This window comes from Akebia trifoliata, chromosome 3 (assembly GCF_017979445.1).
Source record: "Akebia trifoliata isolate Shusen 1 chromosome 3, ASM1797944v1, whole genome shotgun sequence".
Classification (NCBI taxonomy): domain Eukaryota; kingdom Viridiplantae; phylum Streptophyta; class Magnoliopsida; order Ranunculales; family Lardizabalaceae; genus Akebia; species Akebia trifoliata.
In genome coordinates, this window is record NC_141377.1 from 383189 (window position 1) to 406960 (window position 23772).

A 23772-nucleotide genomic window follows, 5' to 3' on the forward strand; every position below is an offset into this window, starting at 1 on the left:
AAAATTCGGGTATGAAATTGGGTATGGGTGTGTAACTTAGTATGTTTCAATTCGGGTACCGAGTATGTAGAAGTCTTACCCGACCCATTGCCCTAACGTTAATAAGAATCTATATGGATAGCCCACCAATCTTTAAATTTCATGTCATCTTTTCATAAGCGTAAGAATGTCATACTAGAAAATGGTGTTTTATATAGGGGTTTCAAAAATAAAAAATAAAAAAATAGGCCGAAGCCCAAGGTAAACCCAAAAGACCAAGCCTAAGCCTAGCTCGGCCCATGGTCAAATATGAGTGGATTGGGCATGGATCTAGGTTTCGAAGACCCAGATCGGTCCATAGCCCATTGGTTCAACCCCACCCTTTTAATTTCTTTTCAAAATGACTTTGTAATCTACAAGTTAAGGCCTTAAAGATCTAAGCCTTAACTAAAATTTATATTTAAAACTTTAAATCTATTAAATACATTTAATAAAAACAAATCTAATAACCAGGCCCAACAGAAGCCCATAGATCCCTTGTGAGATTTAATTTTATTGGAACGGTCTAGTAAATGCTTCAACATGTATTGATGATATATGTTTGTGATGTGTCTTCTTCGTTATGCTTCCAGACTATGCGTCGCGAACTTACAACATAATTGAATTTTAATCCTCCCATATCTTCCAACAATTGATTTACAATAAAAGAAAAATATTGCCACTCAAGTCCGTAGGTTGTGAGTTTGATACTCATTATGAGCACTATTTCGTCGGGGCCACCTGCGAGGATGCACCATCACTCACCCGGTGCGTGTGATGAAGATACTCAGCATCAATATTTCTTGAGTGACATATCTTGTGAACCAACCAACCCAAGTTTACAGTGTACTCCAAGCCTACCTAGACAATAAAGTCCAATAGAGAATCTCATTCAACAACATCCAATTCATAGAGGTCCAATTCCAAATTGGATCAAACCCATATTTTAAGCCCATAGAAATATGATTAGTGGACCAATGCCCAATTCAGTCCCCTCTTTGAGTAAGATAAAGATTAGAAGGAAAAAAAACAATTATTGACTTATAGGTCCACCAAACTCAAACCCTGTCTTGAGTTCATTTTTGGGCCAAATGAGGTCCAACCAACTTGATCAATCTCACTACTTTGAACCTCTAAAGCTTGCATGATCAAGGCTATCTTGACTCATAGAGGTCCAATCGAGGACACCGCCAAATGAGCATTGGAGACCATTCGATCGTCACATTGTTTTTTGATTAAAATTATGTTGATTTTGATCTAAGCCTAAATCTATCATGCCCAAATTGAAGTTCTTTTGTGTCATGTTACTTACTCTCGTTTTCTACACTTACGGACGTATAATCCCATAAACTCTCCATAAACAATTAGAATGCAACTCTCATTTTCATTAACAACACACATTTGGCAATCAGATTCTTCCACAAACGTTGTAAATTCCAACAAGCATGATCAGAAGTCTTTAGTCATTCGTCAACAATATAATCAACTTCAAGTAATGGAAAAACAACTAAAAGGAACTTGATCATTTAAACACTTCTCTAAAACAACAACATTGAAAAACATAGATTTTTCACAGTTCGTTATAAGTTTTCTAGATATTCATATCTTGGGAACAACTAGGAGCATCCTCCGTCTCAACCATGCATTAGACGTTGCAATTGAGACTTCAATTTTTCATTAGTTATAGTGATTTTAAAGTTGAAAATTTTGGATCCCACAAAATACATGTATTTATTTCATTAGTTATAGTATTTTTTTTTCCTCTTTCGATAGCCTTCGATCTCGAGTAATGGTATCCATGTAGAAAAACAATCTCACGTTCAAAAATTTTGATACCCATATCCTCATGATTTACATGACTCTCATTTAAATTACTAGTCCGATGGATGTGTGGTCCAATTCTTGGCGAACCTATATGCCAAAATCCTTGATTGTTGATTTCTTTGCTAGAATCATCGTGGGAGTTGTACTCATGGATTAGTTGGTTGTTATACTATAATAAGATTTTACGATCGTGGGTTTTAAGTATGGTTACCCACCAAAAAACAGGTCAGAATCACAAATCACATTTGAATATTCATGTAGTCAATGTGTAGGAATTGTTTAACATGTTGGGATGTCATTATCAAACTTTAACCACGAACTTCCATATTAAAGATGGGGCATGTCAATAGATTTGATTCAACTTGTAATTCTCGATTTCAGTATCTATTATATATGACCTAGTCTGTCAATTTGGTGATTCCAATTTTTATATATATATTAAAATAGATTTGTTGAATATTAAAGTCCATAAATATCTAGTTTTATATTAGATAGCATGTTTATTTGTTGTATAAGATATAAATAAAACAAGATTAAAAAAAATAAAGACATTCATATTCGAATTTAGAATACAGCTTCACATGCATCTTTGAATAAAATAATATTGTGAATGATGATTATAGGTCTCATTGATTCTAGTCCAATTTCAATATAAGATAAATAATTGGCAACTCCCGTCTATTTCTTTTAAGTTTATAAAATGAATAACAATTTTCTGCCTCTCCTCCCCCTCTCGGGACATACTCTCCTGATGTGACGTGTTAGAGTCAAAGATTTTTTTTTTCCTCAAGATACACAGCTGTACATATTTATGGGGATGTGCCGTTGTATATCTCGAGAAAAATCTATGATTCTAGCACGTTGTCATTTTAAGAGAGTACCCATAAAAAAAAATCACATGACTCTTGTAAAATAAAAGTATGGGTAGTGCAAATGAGAAAACCATCAACAATTCAATATTAAATATAAAGAATATTAGGGATGTGTTTTAATAATTGGAGTGAATGAAATGGTAATGACAAGCATGATTTGAAGAGTCATATCATTTTGAAATATTTCTTTGGAACATTTCTACTTTGGTCGAGGGAGGGACCCATATGCCTTGGTCGAGGCCCTAGCTCACCTGGTCTCACTAGTTGGACGTAAGTTCTGATATCTTGTTAACAAAAAAGAAGCATAGAATTATTTAAAATTTCTAGAAATATTTTGATCATGGCTGTGTTCAATTTTCTCTTAATAGAGTTGGAAGCAAAATTAAAATCTTGGTAACAAAAATCTACATCCATTGAATGAGTAAGACTATCTAATATAGTTAGGATTGCTTCTCTTGATTAATTTATATGAGTCTATAGAAAATAAAAAAAAATAAAATCTTAATTAGAAATAAACTCTATTAAATCTGTTTTAATCCTCATAAAAAATGAAAACTACTATTGGCACCCCAACTTTTACTTATTACCCTTTCAAATTTTTTGACATTCTCTTCTATCATCTTTTAAAAAAAAACTCATCTGATTTTATTATATTTTCTCTCCTACCCCTTTAACCTTAAAGAAGATGTTCGTGGGTGGTACTAACAAATTCTAATATATATTTATAAAAGAGCGAGGATAGTTTAGAACTCTCTCTATCTAACAAGCCCCAACACCCCCCTACCTCAGAGTTGGGCCTCTCAAGATGATTCTTGTAAAGCGATAGGTCGTGAGTTTACAATTTGTGTATAAGATATTATAAGGCCTTTGAGATACATCAAATGGGGCCTTACTATACATCTAGCTAATAGAGGCTCACCGAATCCGAAATTTTAAAATTATATCTCTGTCTTATCCTCTTTGGTGGTTTCTATACAAAGGTATCCAAAAATTTCAATTTTTAACTGTTAGATAGATATATAGATAGATAACATTCCTTGATCCAAAAATTTCAATTTTTAACTGTTAGATAGATATATAGATAGATAACATTCCTTGACAGCGAAGTGATTAATATGCCTTGACAGCGAAGTGGTGGTGGTCAAAGGGAATTGCAAAGAGACCTAAGAATCGCCCCCTCGTGTGGACTCACTGACCAACAATAGCTCGGACTCCAAAATTTTCATTAACTGGATTTTAGAAAAGCTCCCACACTGCCTCTCTGCTTCTGCTCGATCTGATCTTTCTCTGTAAGATCCTCTCTTATTGTCATCGATCAATTATGGAAAGAAAAAAGAATGTTTTTTTTGTTCTCTAACCGATCTTTCCGCTTTAATCTCTAGGGTTTCCTGTTTTTTGAATCAAAATCGAAGCTCTGCTTCCTTCAATCTCGTAAAGAAAAATACCAAAAATGATATAAAAAAATCTCAATTTGAAGGTTTAGCAAGGAAACAAACAAATGGGTATCTTTTGTCCTACTGAGATCTTTAATGGGTTCTTGAAGTTTCAATAATTGTGTTTCTGACCTTTTTCAGAAATTGGCAAATTTTTGTTCTTCCTTCAAGCTCTGTTTTTTTTTTTTCTCATTTTCGAGATTTCTCTGAACTTGATTATTCTACAAAATATAGTTAATTCTTCTGTGGGGTTTTACTATCTCTGTTTCGAAGATCAAATAATAAACTCTTGTCATCAAAGCTCTGATTTTTTCCCCCCATTTTAGGGAGAAATCTTACATATAATGCTGAGGCATAACCGCAGCATCGAGGGTCTGATCGATGGCCAATGCAAGATCCGCAAACGAGGATGCTCTCCCTCGTCTTCTACATCTTCAGTACTGCAGAATTACAGATTCAAAAGGGCAATTTTGGTTGGAAAGAGAGGAGGATCGAGCACACCAGTCCCGACATGGAAGATGAGCTCGAGATCTCCATATTCGGTTGTTGGAATCGCTGAATCTCCGAAGTATCCACCATCACAGAATGGTGGTTGCGGTTCTAAAGCAAAACAAGTTCCAGTTTCGGCTCGCAAACTTGCTGCAACTCTGTGGGAGATGAATGAGATCCCTTCACCTAGATTGAGAGAGGATTTTGAGGAGAGAAGAATTAAGAAAGAAATGAGGAACAGAGATAGGATCAAGAACAGGTCGGTTCATTCGGGTTCGGGCTCTCTACCTCCACATTTATCTGATCCGTCGCATAGCCCTGTTTCGGATGTGAGTTTCTCTTTAATTTCTGGAATTAGTCTTATTTGGGTTCCTCAAATTGATAAAGTTTGTACCCTTTTTTTTTTTTTTTCCAAATTATATTAATTGAGTATGAATATGTAGAGGATGGATCGATCTGGAACGGGTAGCATTCGGAGAAGAACTTCAGCCATTTCTCAGAGGGTCTGGCTTACCGACTACAATGGTGGAGGCTTTGATTCTCTCAGTAGTGCGAGTTTAATGGAGGTACCACAAATTTTACTCCTTTTACCTTATTTGGATCAGCAGTAAATCTTTATTGCTTGTAGTTTGGGATTTTGGTATTTATATTGGATAATTTAATTTCAGAGTAGTATCATTTTGAGCTCAAAAATATAATAATTTTTATAATGAAGTCAGATGGCTGAGAATTTAGTAAGATTTTAGTACCTCTGCAATCTACTCTTCCATGATAGTTTGGTTTTATTTGAAGAAATCAAATCTTTATTGCTTGTAGTTTGGGATTTTGGCATTTGTATTGGATAATTTAATTTCAGATTAGATGCCTGAGTATTTTAAAAGACCCCTCTAATTTGCTCATCTATGGTAGTTTGGTTTGATTTGAAGAAATAATGAGACATAAAATTGCTTTATTGATGGTGTCCCATATATTGTAGATTGAGATGCGTTCTCGAGGGCAGACTCCTAAGGGGTCTATTGTAGGAGTTAAGACTCGTTTGAAGGATCTTAGTAATGGTCTAACTACATCTAAAGAGCTTCTAAAAATACTTAATCGGTTTTGGGGTCTTGAAGAGCAGCATTCTTCAAGTTTGTCCCTCATGTCAGCTCTACATGCAGAGCTTGAGCGAGCCCATGTTTTGGTTGATCAGCTAATCCGAGAACAACGGTCTGACAAATACGAGATTGATTACCTTATGAAGCGATTTGCGGAAGAAAAGGCATCGTGGAAGAGTAAGGAGAAAGAAAGGATCCGGGCTGCTGTTGAAACAGTCGTGGGAGACCTTGAGGTGGAGAGGAAGTTGAGGAGACGAAGTGAGAGCTTGAACAAGAAGCTTGGCATTGAAATGGCCGAGACCAAGGCAGTTCTGTCAAAGACAATTAAGGAACTCCAGAGCGAGAAGAGAGAGAGATTGATGACGAAACAAGTTTGTGAGGAGTTGGTTAGGGGTGTTGGAGAAGAGAAGATGGAGGGTGGAAGGTGAGGATGGAATTTCGGTCTGAGGAGAAAAAGAAGAGGTGGAGAAAGAGAGGGAGAGACAGCAAACATGGAAGCTGAGGACAAACTTGAAGCCTTTCTGAGGGTTGAAAGGGCTAAAGAAACCCGAGGTGCCCATTTAAGTAAAACCCGTGTAATCTCTGATCATAATGAAGACAAGGAAGACGATGAAGGAGAAGTAGAAGATGGAGAAGAGGTAGACCCGGAAGAAGAGGACTCGGCCGAAAGTGATCTTCATTCCATTGAATTAAACATGGACAACAACAATAACAATAACCGGGACTACAATTGGCGGTACACTACTAGGGCTGCTCAAGTAGATCCAAAGAGAGTCTCCGTCGAGGAAGAAATCAAAGGGAGGAAGTCTACAACAGATAAAATACCAAGGAGAAGCGTCTCTATTGAAAAGCGTTTATCAGATGGAATCGATTGGGACTTTGTAACTGAAAATTATTCTAATTTGGGTGATGGTTATGATAGGGGGAGATTCTCTGAGCTTGAAAAGCAAAATCAAGAACAAGAGTACGAGGATGAAACACATAGATATAAATCTGTGAAGGGTCTTAGAGACCACATACTGTCTGGTTCAAGGATGACATCAGCTCAAGGCTTTGCTAGTCCAACAAGGCAATGGGGCCAACAGAGGCCTTCACGAGACCATGGAAGTTCAGCTTGTGAAGGACCAAGTAAGGCTCGAGAGAGCTGTTTGAAGAAGGAAAGGGAAGTTGAAGCGAGAGGAGGATGGAATTTGAAACATATGAGGCAGTAAGAAATTATCTTCTTTTGATCTACTAATGTTATTGCTTGTGTTTCCCTAGAAGAGTTGTTCGACTCATTCCGGTGACTGTTGAATCTACTTTTATTTATGTTCGAATTTCTAAAGACTGTTTCTGAGGATAGATTTTGCTACAAAGCTTTGTAAAAGAGCTATGACTTTTGTACAAAACCTTCAAGCGTTATGGGCAATGGATTTGCTACAAATACCATTTTTATTTTATTTTTTGCAGTTGTATGTGTTTGTTTCTCTTGCAAGTATTTCCACCACTCTCTTATGAAATAATCAAAGATTCAGCAGAGCAAATTGATTGAGACTTGGTTCAAAGAACATGGGCTCCTAGGACAATAAAAATAAGAGAGCTTCTATTGCTACACCAACTTTTGCTAACACCACCCCAAGAAGTTGCTAATTCTTTGGTGATTTACATATTAATTGGGGTGGCATTAGCAAAAGTTGGTGTGGCAATTGAACCTCTCTAATAATAAACACTCCCAAAATACTAAATTAGTATGTCTGCGAAAATACGATTAAATGCATGGTTCATTTGAGGCCAGTATAATATCCAAGTTCATGAACATAATGATCACAACATAGTTTTGTTTAAATCATTGAGAAAACCCAGTAGACTCTGAATATTAGTTGAAATGTTGGACTGTGTTTCAAATCAAATTGGATTCTGTCCCTTTGGAGCCTGACTTAATTGTGGGGGTGGTGATGAGATGGTAACAAGTAATGTTTGTAAAGATATGTGGCGTAGTGTAGTTGCTTGGGGTGCTCTCGACCTCTTCTTTTAATGAGTTATATATATAAGGTAAGCTAATATTAAGAAAAGTAAGAATCCCATTCAAAAGTGAGACACCATGATTGTGGTCAAGCTCATAATCACAAGCACATGTAGTTCTCACTACACATTCCTTGCATCTAAAGGAACATAAATACAAATGGGGTCCATGGACAAATATTGAATGGAAGTGTGGACCGTTAGCACTAATAAATCATCGTTTCCAGACCGTAATGGATGTGGGCTCGTAAGGTGGGGTGTCTCTGAGTGTGTGTGGTGGGCGTAAGGTGGGATGTCTCTGTGTTTGTGGAGGGAATAGTCACCAAATTTGGCAATTTATTACAAAAAAAACAAGATTGAATTGTGACTACTTTCTTTCATTGTTGATTAAATCATGATTAATCATGAATTATAAAAACTTCACAATCAAATCTAGAAAATCGAGAAAACGTGTGTCTATTGTTATTATTTTAGTATTATGGGGTATATGCCTGTCTCGATAAAATTTTACTCTTCCCATAATAACCAGGTATCCCTGTAGATAGCGGACCAGGCCCGTATCTAGGTTTTTCCTAGTCCATAGACAATGGTCTTGTCGAAGGATTAGTCTTGGACCACGTGCAACGCCCGCACATCAGTAAGTGAGGGTGTACCCTCACAGGTAGGAATTAATGCTCATACTAGGTATCAAATTCACGACCTACGAGCATTACCCACTTTTCGGTCCTTAATTGCCAGTGACCCACCCCTCAAAGTTTCCCCTAACTAGTCCTAGATGATGCACTAGTAAACGAAGATAACATTGATGAAGATTTTTCCATTAGAAGGAGCGCGTACATGTTTTGTAGACCTGGCTATGAATACTCGACTGGAATGAAAAGTTCTTAATGTTAGTTGAGTACCCGATTCTCCAATGGATTGACCTGTAATAATATCTACTGCTTCTCCCAATTCGTTAGCAAATGGGGATGACATAGAATTTGATCATTTTTAAGCGGTAGATGAATTTTAAATTTCAGTCATGATTGTGATCTTTTTACGACTTGCTGACTATAATCATGGGAGGAAACTATAGAGTGAGGACGATAACTTCTAATTCAAATTTTCAAATTGTAATCAATTATACTTGATGAAAGTGGTAAAGTCCACCTTTAATCTCGAAATTTGTTGTAACATGGGTAGGGGGAATACAACAGGAATTCCTGAAAAAAGTGTGCAACATTCATTATCACAATGAAGAATAACAAAAGAAAAGAGAAGATCAAGCAAACATTATTGCAGCTTTTCGCATTAGATTGTGCAAAATTCTACGCATATGTAGAGACAGTCAGCGTTAACAAAGCTGAAAGAAGAGGAGATATTGTAGATGTCCTTAGGTGTCATGTCAAACCAACACAACACACCGCACTATGTCTTTTACTTGGTATGCAGTGTCCATGGCTTGACATCACTTAATTTCCAGCATGTGGGACCAAATCATGGAAATCAGGACAAAATTTCAAGAAGATACAAAAAAAATTTAAAATTAAAATTCAAGTACGAAGTGTTTGATTGAGGACTGGGAGGCCCTGATCTAACACCGTGGGACTATTGTGTTGCACCTTAGCCTAACATTTACATGTCTAAATCATGGACTCAACAGCAAAAAGTTTGTGTCATTTGGATTTTGGATTATGTACCAATATTGGACCTCATACAACACCCCCACACAAGAATGATATGTGGTAGTCTCTTTGGAAGATGGTTGGGCATTAAATGTGTAGTCCCACATTGGCTAAGTGTCCAACAATACTACCTCGACATGTGTCCAATACCTAAGTGTCCGAAGTTTGGTACATCAACCTTTGAAATTTCAATACGGCAATGTGCTTGTACAAATACTAAGAAGTTGTTTGTTTGCACTATTTCTCAGTGTTTAATGTTGAAAAAAAAAATTCAGTACTTTTTGTCAAATTAGCGTGTTTGTTTACACCATATTTTCAACGCTTATAACTAAAAATAAGTGAAAAAAAATTCAGCACTATTTTGATGCTTAATTTTTGTATTGAAACGGTAAGCACTTTTCTTTTTCGGCATGGATAAGTATGCTCTTATACTTAAAAGGATATTACTTCTTATCCCATGGATAATTATATAAGCACCCCACAAATTAATAAACCCACACCATGGCCAAATTGAAGAGATCATCCTCACAAAAAATCATCCCATCCTGAAACTTCTAACACCATCAAAACAAGTTCAAGAACCGTAAATCGTCAATTTTTTTTTTTTTTGAAAATCAATTTTGATGTGGTTAGAAGTTTCGGAATGAACTGATTTTTGGTGAGGATGATCTCTAGACCATATAGATCACCTCACCAAAAATTGATTCATTCCAAAAACTTTAACCCATATAAGACAAAAAAACTTGACTATGGTGTGGGTTGTCCTTATTAATTCATGGGGTGCTTTTATAATTACACATCCTTCATTTCCATTGAAAATTATTCATCGAAAATTAAGTTTTTTCAATGTTGATTTCAAATTTTGGTGACTTGTATGACATTATTGTTTTTAATTTGAAATTTGTGGCGTTTTAGAAATAAAAATTATTATTTAGAAATTGAAAATTTGAGTATTACTTATTATTTAAAAATGAATTGTATTTTAATTTTATAAGAAATAAAATATTTTATTGTATTTGATAAGAAATAGGCATTTGAAACATGCAAGCAATGTATAATATGATTGTAAAGGTAAAAAAGATAATTTACCAGTTTCAACAATGTGTAACAAACATGATTCTACATTTAAACAAACAACTTTTTTAGCACTTAAATTTAGTCCTCTTGTCATTTAGATTTTGATTCTTATTTAATGCAATCATCGTATGTTGGTTCAATTCTGATTTAGCCACAAATCAAACTAAGTTGCACCTTAAACATACCCACAAAGAGGTGGACCAAGAAGGTCAAAGAAGGGAGGGGGTGTATACATACGTGGCATGAGTATAGTTAGCAATTCGATAGATGGAAAAAAATCGTTACAAGATTAATTCTAGTACAATTTGGAATTATTATTTAGTAGTTCATTTAAAAATTTTCCAAAAATTCGAAGAACGGCAAAAATGTGATACGAGAATGATTTACTTATAATTCGACTTCAATTCTTTAAAAAAACTTTCAAAAATTTGTGTGTATACATATTAAAATTTTCATATTACTCATATCCAAATATTATATTTTTAAGATTTATTATTTTTCAAAATCACCATCAGTACTCTTCATCTTTGAACTCGTCATTGGTAAACTAAGAACATATGACATATATAAACAAAAATATTAATCATAACACTTGGATACCTTTACACGTATTTCATTTTAATATTTATTTTAACATAACATATATAAAAAAAAAAATTAAATTAAATTAAGAACATATTTCTTTTCTTATAATTAATCATACTATTAACACAAATCTTCATAATGCAAAGACATACTACCTGAATTAATTGAGTTACCAAGACTCGTTTTCAAATAAACCTAGAGGATAGAGAAGATACGTAAAAGGAGCAAAAAAATTAATTGTTGATTTATAATCGTGAGATTCGATAACAAACAATGATTAGTGTGACAACAATTAATAATTATCTAATGATGAAATCTTTAAACGTAAAGAGAGAATAATGAAAATATTATCATACGATATTGAGATAGAATTTTTTTATTACAAAAATATAGGTTAATCTGTGTTTTTAACTCTCTTTGCATAAAGTATTTTTGATTTGTTTAATTCGAAATAATAAATCGTGAATGATTAAAAAATGTTCAAAAAGTCGAGAATTTTAATATAAATTGAATTGGACAAAAATTTTAATTGTTTTGTGTATCATTCTGGTATAATTCGCAAATTATTAATTATATATTTTTTTTGTTACATTAAACTTAAGAGTTAGGATCAAAATGAAGTCCAATGTGATTGAATTCTAATAAATAAATAAATAAAGAGTAATGATAATCTAATTATCTCACATGGCAAATTCAATCGACTATCTTGACATGACAAATTTTGGAATCATAGATCTGCGCTCCTTGGGATACATGACTACACTTTTTCATAAAAATGTGTATCTTGAGAAAATCAAGTATCTATGGAGCACAGATCTACGGTTTTCGAATTTGTCACGTCAAGCTGGCAATTGAGTATGCCAATTGAGGAAGGAAGGAAATTGCATTGGCTCCTTCACGTGCCTTATGAGGGCCAACCCAACGTATATATTTCGAAATTAAATACCAAAGCAGATCTCATCTCACAACTTCGCATCCTTCCTTCACCATCCGTCTATTTCGCCCTTATTTTGTTTTCAACCGTTAGATTCCCGTTATCTAAGATCTACTTTTGTGCTCCATCTCCATCTCCATCTCCATCAGATTCAGATCAGAGAGAGCAAATATACTGTGTTTTAGGGTTCGAGATTTAGAGATCTCATCTCATCTGAGGTTCTGAAATCTGAATCTATTTTTTTTTTTTTTTTTTAATCTTTAGTCCACTCTACTCTACTGCTGATTGTTACAGAGTTTTTTAAATCGTTCTCTGCATTTTTATGGAAGGGAAACGGATTCCTCAGCAATTTATTTTCTTCTTTATTGCTTGTGCTACTTTCACTCTTTGCGCTTCGAATAAGGTAGGAAAAGCTTTCTTTTGTATGATTTTGTGAGATTTGGAGAACGTTCGCTTCGATTTTTGAACTCTAACGTTGGAAATTTACTTAATTTTTTAGATATTTTATGATTCATTCGATGAATCATTTGAGGGGCGTTGGATCGTCTCTGAGAAAGATGATTATCAAGGTGAAATACTATACATTTAAAATTTTCAATTCTGGTTTTTTTTTTGTTTTTGAGAGTTCTTGTTCATAGTCTTTACTTAGCAGAACAATTGGAATTTGATTTAGTTTTTTGCTTGATTTATCTATGAAAAGAAAATTTAAGGTTCGTTGATGAATTTTTGGCATTTTAGATTAGATAGATTGGGCCAGTTTTCTTTTCTTTTTAATCTGAATGTTTCTCTGTTTCTAAAATGTAGTTTTCAATCTTAAATATTTATGTTGATCTAAAGCAGAATACCTAATGAAATCAGAATAAAGTTCAACATACATCCAAGGCCAAGCTCATGTTTTTTCACCTTCGATTTATTTTTTAGTTGATTTTGTTCAGTTTAGTCCCACATCGGACACTCATTGCCTTGTCTCTCTCCTTATAGCTCCTGGGCCTCTCCACTCATCGCCAATTGGTTTTGAATTGGACCCCCAAATTTATCAGATTTCATGTGTGCTTTCTATGTGGTTTTTAAAAAATGTGAGTTTTATTGTAGAGACTATGGCATATGGTATGGAGTTTTGTTCCTTCCTCATTGTGTAACTCTTTCCATTGTTGGTTAGCTCTTTTCAAACCCTGGTCCAATCCTAGTCCAAAATGGCAAATCACCACACCATTTGATTTTTTAGGACATCTAGAACTTTTTATCGCACCAATAGAAGTATTGGGATCTAGTTTCCCAATCCCACAATAATCTTCTATTCGTCTCTTCCTTGTTTTTTGTCGTACAATTGTTCAATTTCTATTTTTTGGTGATACTTCTACTCCCGACATTGGGTCACTTCTCAGGCACTTCCGGTTATGGTAACCAAGCACTACCTATTAGATACACCTACCTTGGTTTTGAAAGTCACATTGTATAAAACCACATCTAGATAGGCTTGGGGAAGCTAAATATAGTTAATATATTTAATAAAATATCTTACTACTTTTTTCGGGTTGCTCCTTTTCTATAAGGTTAGGTTTACTCGTGGGGTGAAATTATGCATTGACCAACTTTACTTGGGCTAGTCAAACTTAGTGAGAAAAATCTATAGTTTGTCTGTTTTCATCTACACGTGTTGAGCATGCATTTAGGAGCATGGATTGTACTCTAAAACCCTTAGGGTATGTTTGATTGCATGGAAAGTCACTTTGCATGGAATTTGAAATCCATGGAAAATTAGTTGTGGAAAATAGGTAGGATTGGAAAATCAAATTCCATTGTTTGATTTCACTTGGATAAAATCATGGAAAATTATGAGAAAAAAGAAGAAGAGGAGAAGGAGGAAGAAGATGAGAGGAGGGGGAGAGGAAGAAGAAGATGACGAGGAAGAGGGAGGGGGGAGGATGTGGTGACGGTGGCGACGAAGGTGGTGGTGGCGGCAACGACGGCGGCGACGGTGGCGGTAACGGTGTCGGTGGCGACGGAGGTAAGTGAGGAAGATGGGGGGAGAACGTGGTGGTGGTGGTGGCGGAAGAGGTGAGGGATGAAGAAGGAGAAGAAGAGAGAGAGATAATGTAGTCGGAGACGGAGCCGACGGCGACGGCGACGGCGATGACGACGACGGCGAGGTTAGTGTAATGGTGGTGGTGGTCGTGGTAGTGGTGGTGGTAGGGAAGAATTGAGGATGGAAAATATGGGTGGATTTCATTTTCCCACCCATATGGGTGGGAAAGTGAAATCTATGATTTAGTGGACTTTTTTAATGGGATGGAAAATGAATTTCCATTTCCATGTGCAATCAAACACTTGAAAAATGTCATTTTCCATGGAAATTGATTTTCCACCCTATTTTCCATGTGTAATCAAACATACCCTTAGTCTAGTTTCTCTTTAAAATTTTGGATATTGTAAAAGAAAATAATCTTGATTCAGGCTGTGTGCTTTTATTTGGGTTGCCAAGTTTTGTGTGTCCCGTTGTCTCATCATGGCTTTCCATAGGTATTTCATCACCTATCAAATTTTCAACCATTTCCTGTCCGATGAATTGTGTATATATCAGTTCACCTTGCTAAGCCATATGTCTTTCTTTCATTGGGAAAGCAACTAAAGATAATGAACAACACCTTTTTTTTTTTTTTTTTTATATTATTGGAACATCTCATTTTTACAATGCATTGACCGCCAATCAAAGAATAAAACAAGTCGCTTTGCAGTTTCTATCATCTTTGTAACTCATTTGGTCACCAATCAACCCTTATATCAATGGTACCTTTGTTGTGGGCATACCTTCCAGGTGAGTACAATTTGTTGTTTTAATTTTGTGTTGTTTAGTTATCAAACCAGTATTTTTTTTTGATGAGTTAAACCAGTCATTAATAGACATATGATGGCATCTTTTTCAGTTTTTAGCTACCAACTGTATTTGACCTTTTTTATTTTTAATCTTTCCATACCTTCACGATTGGTTAAACAGCTAAAGCTGTAAACATTTAGAACAGCAAAATTTGACTCCTAATGGGCATTACATCACAGCCTAGCTTCTTCCAAGTGTATCGCCCATGCAACACTCAAACTAAATCTCTTGTACCAAGGCCAGCCTTCCTAAGAATTCTCCCTAACCCCCCAAGCACTCACTCACTCAAGAGAACAATAAAGGAAGTAATGGAAAAAAGAACTTTTTTATTCCGTACTACTCTAAGTGGAATATGACAAATGTGGTCCTCTACCTGATATATGGACCAAGGTAGGTGAAATGGATTGCCTGGATCAAACTATATGACAACGATCCAAGAGCAATGGTCCTTTCTTGAAATCTCAAGCAAACTCTACAACTCTAGGATATTCCTAAGACCTATCTAGACTTCCTTTAGACCATTTCTAGAATTCTTGTGCTATATTCATATGTATATTGTATATTTGGTGCAAAAAAAGAACACCATAAGGTTTTCCTTACTGCTCTAGTACATTCTAAAGCTTTTTGAACCATTCGGGAGTCCTTGATCTTCTTCAAGACCTAGTGAAAAAAAAAATAACTTCGCATCACAAAATAGGACTATCACAATTATCTACAAAAGGATGTGTCAGACTCTAGCTTTCTCAATACCTAGTGAAGGAGAAAATTTCACTTCTCACAACAGGATCCTGACAAACTACAAATAGGTTTTGCTTGCAGTTGCATGTGTTAGAAGTAGTTTTTTTCCATTCCTTCCTCAAGTGAGGAAGCTATTAATTTCCATAGTCGAGCCTGTATTGCTACACGTCCCTTATAGAAATCATTCATGCATTTGACTAGGATATGTGAATTAACAAGGGCTTATATATGTGTATTCTTAGCTGCAAAGTGGGTGTCCGATCTATGGGATCCACCTATGCCCCAAAATCACAATACTGGGCTTGTAAGAGGTAAAGGAGAGTGAGAAAATTACTTACTTGATGTATGTATGATTATGCATAGATTCACAATGTGACCAAGTCAAAATCACATAGATAAAAGTTGATTAAAGTGTAATTGATGTGATTGATCTTCCTTTTATTTTAAGTGGATCGTGATTTTACATTGGCAACCTTTATATATTTATTTCATTCTCTATAGAACGTTGTGATAAAACTTCGATGCCCTGTAGCCAAATTGTCATACTTTTGAAACTTATGCTTCATATAGGTTTAATTTTTGCTAATATGTCACGGCCTTAGTATATTGGCCCTTACCAATTGCAAATTTAAGATAATGTCTCTGTTGGGTTTTAGGCAAATGGAAGCACTCAAAGAGTGAGGGGCATGATGATTATGGGCTTCTTGTGAGTGAGGTGGCAAGGAAATATGCCATAGTGAAAGAGCTTGATGAACCTGTGACTCTTAAGGATGGAACTGTCATCCTACAATTTGAGACTCGCTTTCAGAATGGGCTTGAATGTGGTGGTGCATACTTGAAATACCTTAGATCCCAAGAGGCCGGATGGAAACCCAAGGAATTCAACAATGAGTCCCCTTACTCTATCATGTTTGGACCTGACAAATGTGGGTCCACAAACAAGGTGCACTTCATCTTCAGGAACAAAAACCCCAAGAGTGGGGAGTACATTGAGCACCATCTCAAGTATCCTCCTTCTGTCCCCTCTGATAAACTCTCCCATGTATACACTGCAATACTGATACCCAATAATGAGTTGCGGATTCTAGTTGATGGGGAAGAGAAGAAGTCCACAAATTTCCTGTCAACGGAAGATTTTGAGCCGGCACTCATCCCTTCCAAGACAATTCCTGACCCAGAAGATAAGAAGCCCAAGGATTGGGATGAGAGGGCGAAAATCCCCGACCCAGACGCAGTCAGGCCAGATGACTGGGATGAGGATGCACCGATGGAAATCGAAGATGAGGAAGCTGTGAAGCCTGAAGGGTGGTTGGATGATGAGCCAGAAGCGGTTGACGATCCTTCTGCTTCGAAGCCAGAAGATTGGGATGATGAGGAAGACGGTGAATGGGAGGCACCAAAGATTGATAACCCAAAGTGTGAGATTGCTCCTGGTTGTGGTGAGTGGAAGAGGCCGACAAAGATGAATCCTACTTATAAAGGGAAATGGCATGCCCCACTGATTGACAATCCGAATTACAAGGGAATTTGGAAACCAGAGCATATCCCAAATCCTGACTACTTTGAGCTTGACAGACCTGATTTTGAACCCATTGCAGCGATTGGCATTGAGATTTGGACAATGCAGGATGGAATCCTGTTTGATAATATCTTGATTGCGAGTGATGAGAAGGTTTCAGAATCATATAGGGAGACGACATGGAAGCCTAAGTTTGAAGTTGAGAAGGAAAAGCAGAAGTCTGAGGAAGCAGCTGCGGGTTTCTCAGATGGGCTGTTAGGTTTCAAGGTGGCATTTCTGGGTCCCAAACTTTTATTGTACTCTTTATATTGCTTATTCTTGTGCTTGTTACACTCTATCCTAACCATAGTCACAAAATTCTCCAAAATTTTCAAAATATTCGTAAAATTCTTTGAATTAGGGTTTAGCCAATTAATTGATGATACCTCAATTCATCATGGAATATGGTAACATTTTTACCCTTCACCTCCAAAAAGTTTAGTTTTTAACCAGAGGCCTGGGTTCAAATCTCACCATCACCAAGTTACTGAACTCATTAAAAACAGGTTTACCAATCAAAAAAGAAAAAAAAAAAAAAAAAAAAAAAAAAAAAGAGAAAAAAGAAGAAAGACGATAGGATTTAGAGAGAGGTTGAAGAAGATAAGTTTAGGTAAGAAACCCAATAAAATATTTTGTAATCTCTGAAATTTTGTCAACTTTTTTTCGAATTTATTCTGAATTTTGAACCCACACCGAATAATTACAGAATCTGAACATTGTTACTGTGATCCTAACATTATTCTTGCAGAAGAAGATATTTGATCTCCTGTACAAGATTGCGGATGTTCCTTTCTTGGATGCTTACAAGCTCAAGATCTTTGTACGTCTCCGGACTATTTCCTATAAACATAATCTTGATCAACTGCAGCTTTGTGGAACCTCTGAACTCTAGAGTCTTGGAGGTTTAATTGTTGGGTTTACGTCTTTTTTTTTTTTTTTTTTTTTTGCAGGACCTCATTGGAAAGGGAGAGAAACAACCAAACCTCACAATAGGCATTCTCGTCTCCATTGTTGTTGTTATCTTGACAATCTTCTACAAAATTCTTTTTGGAAGGAAGAAATCAGCTGTGAGTTTTCCCCACCCTCATCATTATCTTTTAGTTATCACTTGTTACTGGAGTTAGTGGGAAAGTTCGGGTGATGATTTTATCGAAACTTTGAGAGGCATTTAATGCTTCTTATAATGCCTGACATTTCTTATGTTACAGGCAAAGGTCACCTTCAAGACAAAGGACACGGGGGCTACGAAGACTGCTGATAACCAAGGAAGCCATGAAGAGAAGGAAGAAGAGCATTTGAAAGAAGATGCTCCTCGTCGGAGGTCTAACAGACGTGAAACTTGAGGTTGTGTGACTTCTGGGAAATTTTGAGTTGAGAGTTGGTCAACACTATAGCTGAATTCTTGCTAAAATTACCTAGTTGTGATCAATTATGTTCTTCCCATAGTTTGGTTGACATATTGCAGCTCAACATTGAGGTCGTGGGTTCAAGTCCTGCTCCTTTGAATTTAATTGGTTGGAATTTCCAAATGTTGATATATCAAATGATGTTTGAGTATCCACACACCATCTGTTGTTCTGCCTTCTTCCATCTCTGTGATCTCCCCCACCTTTTCCAAAAAGAAATGTGAAACACAAAGAAAAAGGAAATAGATCTTATTTAAAAGAAGATAAGTCGTTCATAATCAAGTTTTTGCGTCTGTAAATATAAATATGGCAATGTGTGTGGAAATTGTTGTTAAAGAATAGAGAGAGGGTTTGTGGGAAGAAAGTTTTGTCCAGAAGTTGAGAGGCTGTGTTGGTGGGGGTAGTAGCAGGCAATGTTAGAGGGGGCAGTGATAGGTGAAGGAAATACAACACTACAACAAGGGTGTCTTGTCTGTTTGCTTTTTCACCCCCATATTAACTAATTAACCAAAAACCCAGAACTTGTCAACCTCTTCAACTCCTCTGAACAATAAAGGTTTGCTTTCATGCTAGAAAAAACTCCAAATTGGTGAAAATGTCCTTTTTAGGAAAGACAAGTTTATCCATTTCCAACCATAGCCCACTTACAACTAAAAACAACATGGCAAATCAACATGAACTATTAATTGCATGAGACAATCAAATCCCAAATTCATGAACTTCACAATCTTTTGAATAAAATTTAACCTCACTCATCTAACTAGAAAAAAAAAAATATATATATATATATATATATATATATGTCATTTTCTGCCTCGAATCATGCACTAGACATTAGTTTCATGCTAGATTTGCAAAATATTCCTCGTTGTTGTATGGTTTCCCCTCTAAAACAACTTAATTGTCTCCATGAAGTGGTTTTTCACATCGTTTTTTATAGGTTTAAGTGAAGGTGGGATTTTGATCACAACTCTCACCAAAAGTCCCCACATGAGCAGAAGCCATCTCTGAAATGGTGAAAACGATCGGGATCCTTCAATACGATCTCTCGCCCAAGTATCTTGGAAATGATCTTTGCAGAACTATGGCAATTGCGGCACACCCTAAGGTTTTTGGTGATGCGAATGGTAATATCTTTTTGTGTACTAATCAACCCAAAAGAAATAGCCAACATTTCACTGTGCCCAATAGGAATGCACTCCCTCTCCTCATCGACATCATGGAGACTAAAATCCATATCCGGGACATACCCTCCTTCCTCTTTCATCTTCTGCATCAAACCTTGTAATTCACTATAGATCATTTCCGACCTTGGATGGGAAACATCTCCTACTCCAAACACATGAATTTTGTTTCGAACTTCAATCCAACTATAACCTCTCTTTGGCCTAAGACCCATGTCTATAATCATTTCTCTCAATTCGTCAACCGCATCCCATTTTCCATACACAGCATATAGGTTTGAAAGCAACACATAATTATCAGCGTTCAAAGGTTCCATCTCAATAAGCCGTTCAACTAGTCGCTTACCCATCTTTTTATCCCGGTGGATCCTACACCCAGAAAGCAATACTCTTTGCACCTCTATGTTCCATTCAATCCGCCGCTCCTCAATAAAGGCCCTGGCTTCATCAAAGAGTCCAACACGAGCTAGAAGGCTGACCATTAAAGAATAGTGCTCGACTTTGGGCGCTCTAATGCATTTGAAGTAAGACTTTCCTTCCTCAACCATGCGTGCAGTGTTACAAGCATGGAGAACGGCAGTGTACGCCATGTCATCTAGTTTAGTGTTCATGTTCTTCTCCATTCTATGAAATAATTCAACTCCGAGCTCTCCCTGTCCATGTAAGCTATAACCTAATATCATAATAGTCAATGAAATGGTGTCCTTCTCCCTCATCCGCAAAAAAAGTTTTGAGGCCGACGGCGGGAATCCCGATTTCATGTACATATCCATTAGAGCATTTTGGACTGCTAGATTCGAGTCGACCCCATTTCTAATTGTATATGCATGAATTTCTTTTCCGTGCTTTAGAGCCGATATTCTTGCACAAGCGGGAAGAATGCCAGAGACCGAGAATGAATCTGGTTTTTCCCCATCTGAGTTCATTGATCGAAAAAGCTTAAGACCCTCGTTAAATTCCCCATTCTTTACATACCAACGGAGCATCGTCGTCCACGAAATGGCATCTTTACGTTGCATTTGATCAAAAACCATCCGAGCCTCTTTAAGGCTTCCACAATCAAGGTACATTTTCAATAGCGAATTACCTACCAAAACATCGAACTCCAACCCACATTTCTTCGCAACCTTGTGAACTTTTCTTCCTTCTTGAAGTGACTTTAAGCGCCCACACGCGCCAATTACAGTAGCCAATGCAACGGCATCGATTTCAACTCCTGATTGCACCATTTGATTAAACGTTTCAACAGCCAAATTGGGTTTATTTCCAATTATGTATAATCCAGCTAGCAAAGTCCACGATACAGAGTTCTTAGTAGAGGATTGGTCAAATAGACGTCTTGCGGCTTTAGTGCCATCACAACGACCATACATTTCCATTAGAGCTGTGATAACATACTGATCTGAGCCGAACCCAAACTTGAGGGCCTGCCCATGAATCTGTTTACCATAAAATAAGTTACCCGAAAGACGAGCGGCGGACACTATGCGAGGGAGAGTATGTTTATCAGGAAGTAGTCCTCGAATTAGCATTTCAGGATAAATCAGCATTACATGCTGGAAATTTCCATTGCTGAGATGTTTTTGGATGAGATTGTTCCAAGCAAAGGTGTTTGAGTGAGGAATTTCTTCAAACAATTGGAGGGTAGTGGAAAAGTCTTGAGATTTATTAGAAATTTGAAGGTGGGTTTGAAGATTACGGGGTTTTCGGTGATGGGTTATGTTTATTGGATTTTGGGTTTGGAAGAAACATGGGTTCTGTGCCGATTGAACAACGGCCATATGAGCTCGTCTCAAAGCTTAATTTCTATGTTTTTTTTTCTTTCTTTCTTCCCCTTGTTTTTGATCTTTTGACGAAACCAAGGTAGGTAGGGCAGTTAAGTATTAAGATACATTCCACCGTAGATGAAAACAACGTAGTTAACATCCAAAGTCTCTAATTCTTTATACACATCCATACATAATGCATACATATATGACTGTCTATGAAAAACACAAGAAAAAACGTGCCACACGTGTTGGATGCATTTGAATGAAAAAGAAAACGATAAGACCAAGACCAATGATAAAATGACAAGTCAAAACCTGCGTGGTTGATGTGCAAGTGCATAAAATCATAGATCTTTTTCATCGGATAATCTTTTTCTTCGTGTATCCCAAAAAAAAAAAGATCTATGATTTTGTGCACTGGCCACATCAACCACATCGTGTCTGTTTTAGTGCTCATTTTATTATCATTCTAAGACTAATGATAAAATGACATAGTAAAACACATGCAATGATAACACGGTAATGCGGCAAGTGCACAAAATTATAGACCTTTTGCCTTGTGTTTCTCAAAGATTTATGGTTATGTGCCTTTGCCATATCAATCACATACATTTCGCATGTCAAACAATAAATAAATAGAGATTCTATTGTCACATCAATTTTTTTATAATGTCAATCCAAATCATACATAAATCACCAAAGATTTAGCATACATCTTGGGATGGCATTAACAAAAGTTGATGTTAGGGAGATAAGGAATGGACTTTCCCTTTTTTTTTTTTTTTTTGGATAAGTATGAACTTTCCCTCTTTCGTTCTAAAATCTTTGTTGACGAAAAGATATTTTATTCTATTAAAATGAGTCACTCTAAATTGATTTCCTTCTACACTGGGCTGATATGACTGTAGAAACAAAATCATAGATTTGTTTCCTCAAGATATAATGTAAGAAATCTATGGTTATTTGTCCACTACAACATCAGCACAGTGTTGATTTCAATGTGGAACGAAGTCAATTCAGCATTTTACGATTCGGATCTATAAAGATAGAATGCAAGGCTTTTATAATTTTTTTTATTTTTATTTTTAAAGACAACACTATGGGAAAAGGTGGTGTTGAGGATTCTGTCTAAATTTCCAATTTTATTAAAATATATATAGTGGGATTAGATGTTAGAACAAGTCGATGATCGTGTATCACATTCTCAATGGTTGTGCTTAATTGCCTATGGTGGTTGATCTTTATTCGTCATAGATCATCATAATGATTTTCTAACTAGAAGGTCGTCACTCGGTCAATACTAGTCTGACGTGTTACGTGCATAGAATCATTGATCTATTTTCTCAGGATACACAAATGCAAATCTTCATAAAAGATGTACATTTGTGTATCTCAAGAAAATAGATCGATGGTTTCACATCCATAACACGTTAGTCGAGCATTGACCGAGTGAAGACTTTCTAGTTAGAATATCAGCACTCATAACAAATACCCATGCTTTAATTATAAATTTTGTATTTGTTATTCGTTCCTCAAGATTCAATTCATAATCATAATTTTCAAATGTGTAGCATGTCAACATATGCACAAAAGTCTAAAAAAAAATATGTATTAATCTATACAACAGATAACAAGTAAAATCGATGACTACATTCCTAAGCTCTAGAGAGAATCAATCAACTATTTAAATATATCAATAACAAAGCCTTATCCAAAATTTTAGGATCAATTAAACAAATCATGTTCATATCACTCATTTAAAACCTTCAACTTGAATATTCTTCTAACTATGACTACAATAGGTCTTCATCGAACAAGTTCAAACTATCTCGATTAATTTTCACTTTATTGTCTACTAGTATATAATTTTTTCACATGCATTTGTTTCTAATTTTATATAATTCTTAATCTTTCTACTAATCTATCTCAACATCTTCATCTAAGTTATACTTAATTTATTAATGTGATGCTTCTTGACCTTCAAACAAATCATTTCATTGGTCTTACTACCATCTAATAAAATTTTATTTTAATTTGATTGATATGCATCTCTCATATGATACTCAAAAAATACATTTCTATTATAACTATCCAATTATGATTATACTTGTAATGTCTTTATAAAATTTTCATCTTCACATATAATAGATTCGAGAAAAAGACACAACATGAAAAAAGCCTATATTTGATGGTCCAAGACCGACGAATTTTTCATTGTCAATTTTTTTTTGATGGACCAAAACCATCAAAT

At 35.9% G+C, this 23772-nt stretch overlaps 2 protein-coding genes and 1 pseudogene across 2 annotated transcripts; 2 read left to right on the plus strand and 1 right to left on the minus strand.

The window, feature by feature from the left end:
- Positions 1-3830: 3830 nt before the first annotated feature.
- On the plus strand, positions 3831-7178 carry LOC147405307 (uncharacterized). Its single transcript, XM_086432918.1, has 5 exons — positions 3831-4003; positions 4474-4965; positions 5080-5202; positions 5613-6154; positions 6203-7178. Exons 2-5 carry the CDS (start codon positions 4492-4494, stop codon positions 6939-6941), a joined length of 1878 nt encoding a protein of 625 aa, XP_086289044.1. The 5' UTR covers positions 3831-4003; positions 4474-4491; the 3' UTR covers positions 6942-7178.
- Positions 7179-12015: 4837 nt separating this feature from the next.
- Positions 12016-18721, plus strand: LOC147405308 (calnexin homolog). The gene is made up of 6 exons (XM_086432983.1): positions 12016-12394; positions 12491-12560; positions 16261-17390; positions 17911-17982; positions 18113-18229; positions 18371-18721. The coding sequence occupies exons 1-6, from the start codon at positions 12314-12316 to the stop codon at positions 18503-18505; spliced, it is 1605 nt and encodes a 534-aa protein (XP_086289109.1). The 5' UTR covers positions 12016-12313; the 3' UTR covers positions 18506-18721.
- A 133-nt stretch (positions 18722-18854) lies between these two features.
- LOC147405309 (pentatricopeptide repeat-containing protein DOT4, chloroplastic pseudogene) lies at positions 18855-21732 on the minus strand (annotated as a pseudogene).
- Between the last annotated feature and the right edge of the window lie 2040 nt (positions 21733-23772).

What these genes read in the sequence shown, in the direction of transcription:
- LOC147405307 (XM_086432918.1), top strand. Translation starts at nt 4,492, where the DNA reads ATGCTGAGGCATAACCGCAGCATCGAGGGTCTGATCGATGGCCAATGC. An exon ending in CGCATAGCCCTGTTTCGGAT is followed by an intron (nt 4,966 to 5,079) that starts GTGAGTTTCTCT and finishes ATGAATATGTAG; the next exon opens with AGGATGGATCGATCTGGAAC. An exon ending in GTAGTGCGAGTTTAATGGAG is followed by an intron (nt 5,203 to 5,612) that starts GTACCACAAATT and finishes CATATATTGTAG; the next exon opens with ATTGAGATGCGTTCTCGAGG.
- LOC147405308 (XM_086432983.1), top strand. Translation starts at nt 12,314, where the DNA reads ATGGAAGGGAAACGGATTCCTCAGCAATTTATTTTCTTCTTTATTGCT. An exon ending in TGAGAAAGATGATTATCAAG is followed by an intron (nt 12,561 to 16,260) that starts GTGAAATACTAT and finishes GTTGGGTTTTAG; the next exon opens with GCAAATGGAAGCACTCAAAG. An exon ending in TTGGAAGGAAGAAATCAGCT is followed by an intron (nt 18,230 to 18,370) that starts GTGAGTTTTCCC and finishes CTTATGTTACAG; the next exon opens with GCAAAGGTCACCTTCAAGAC.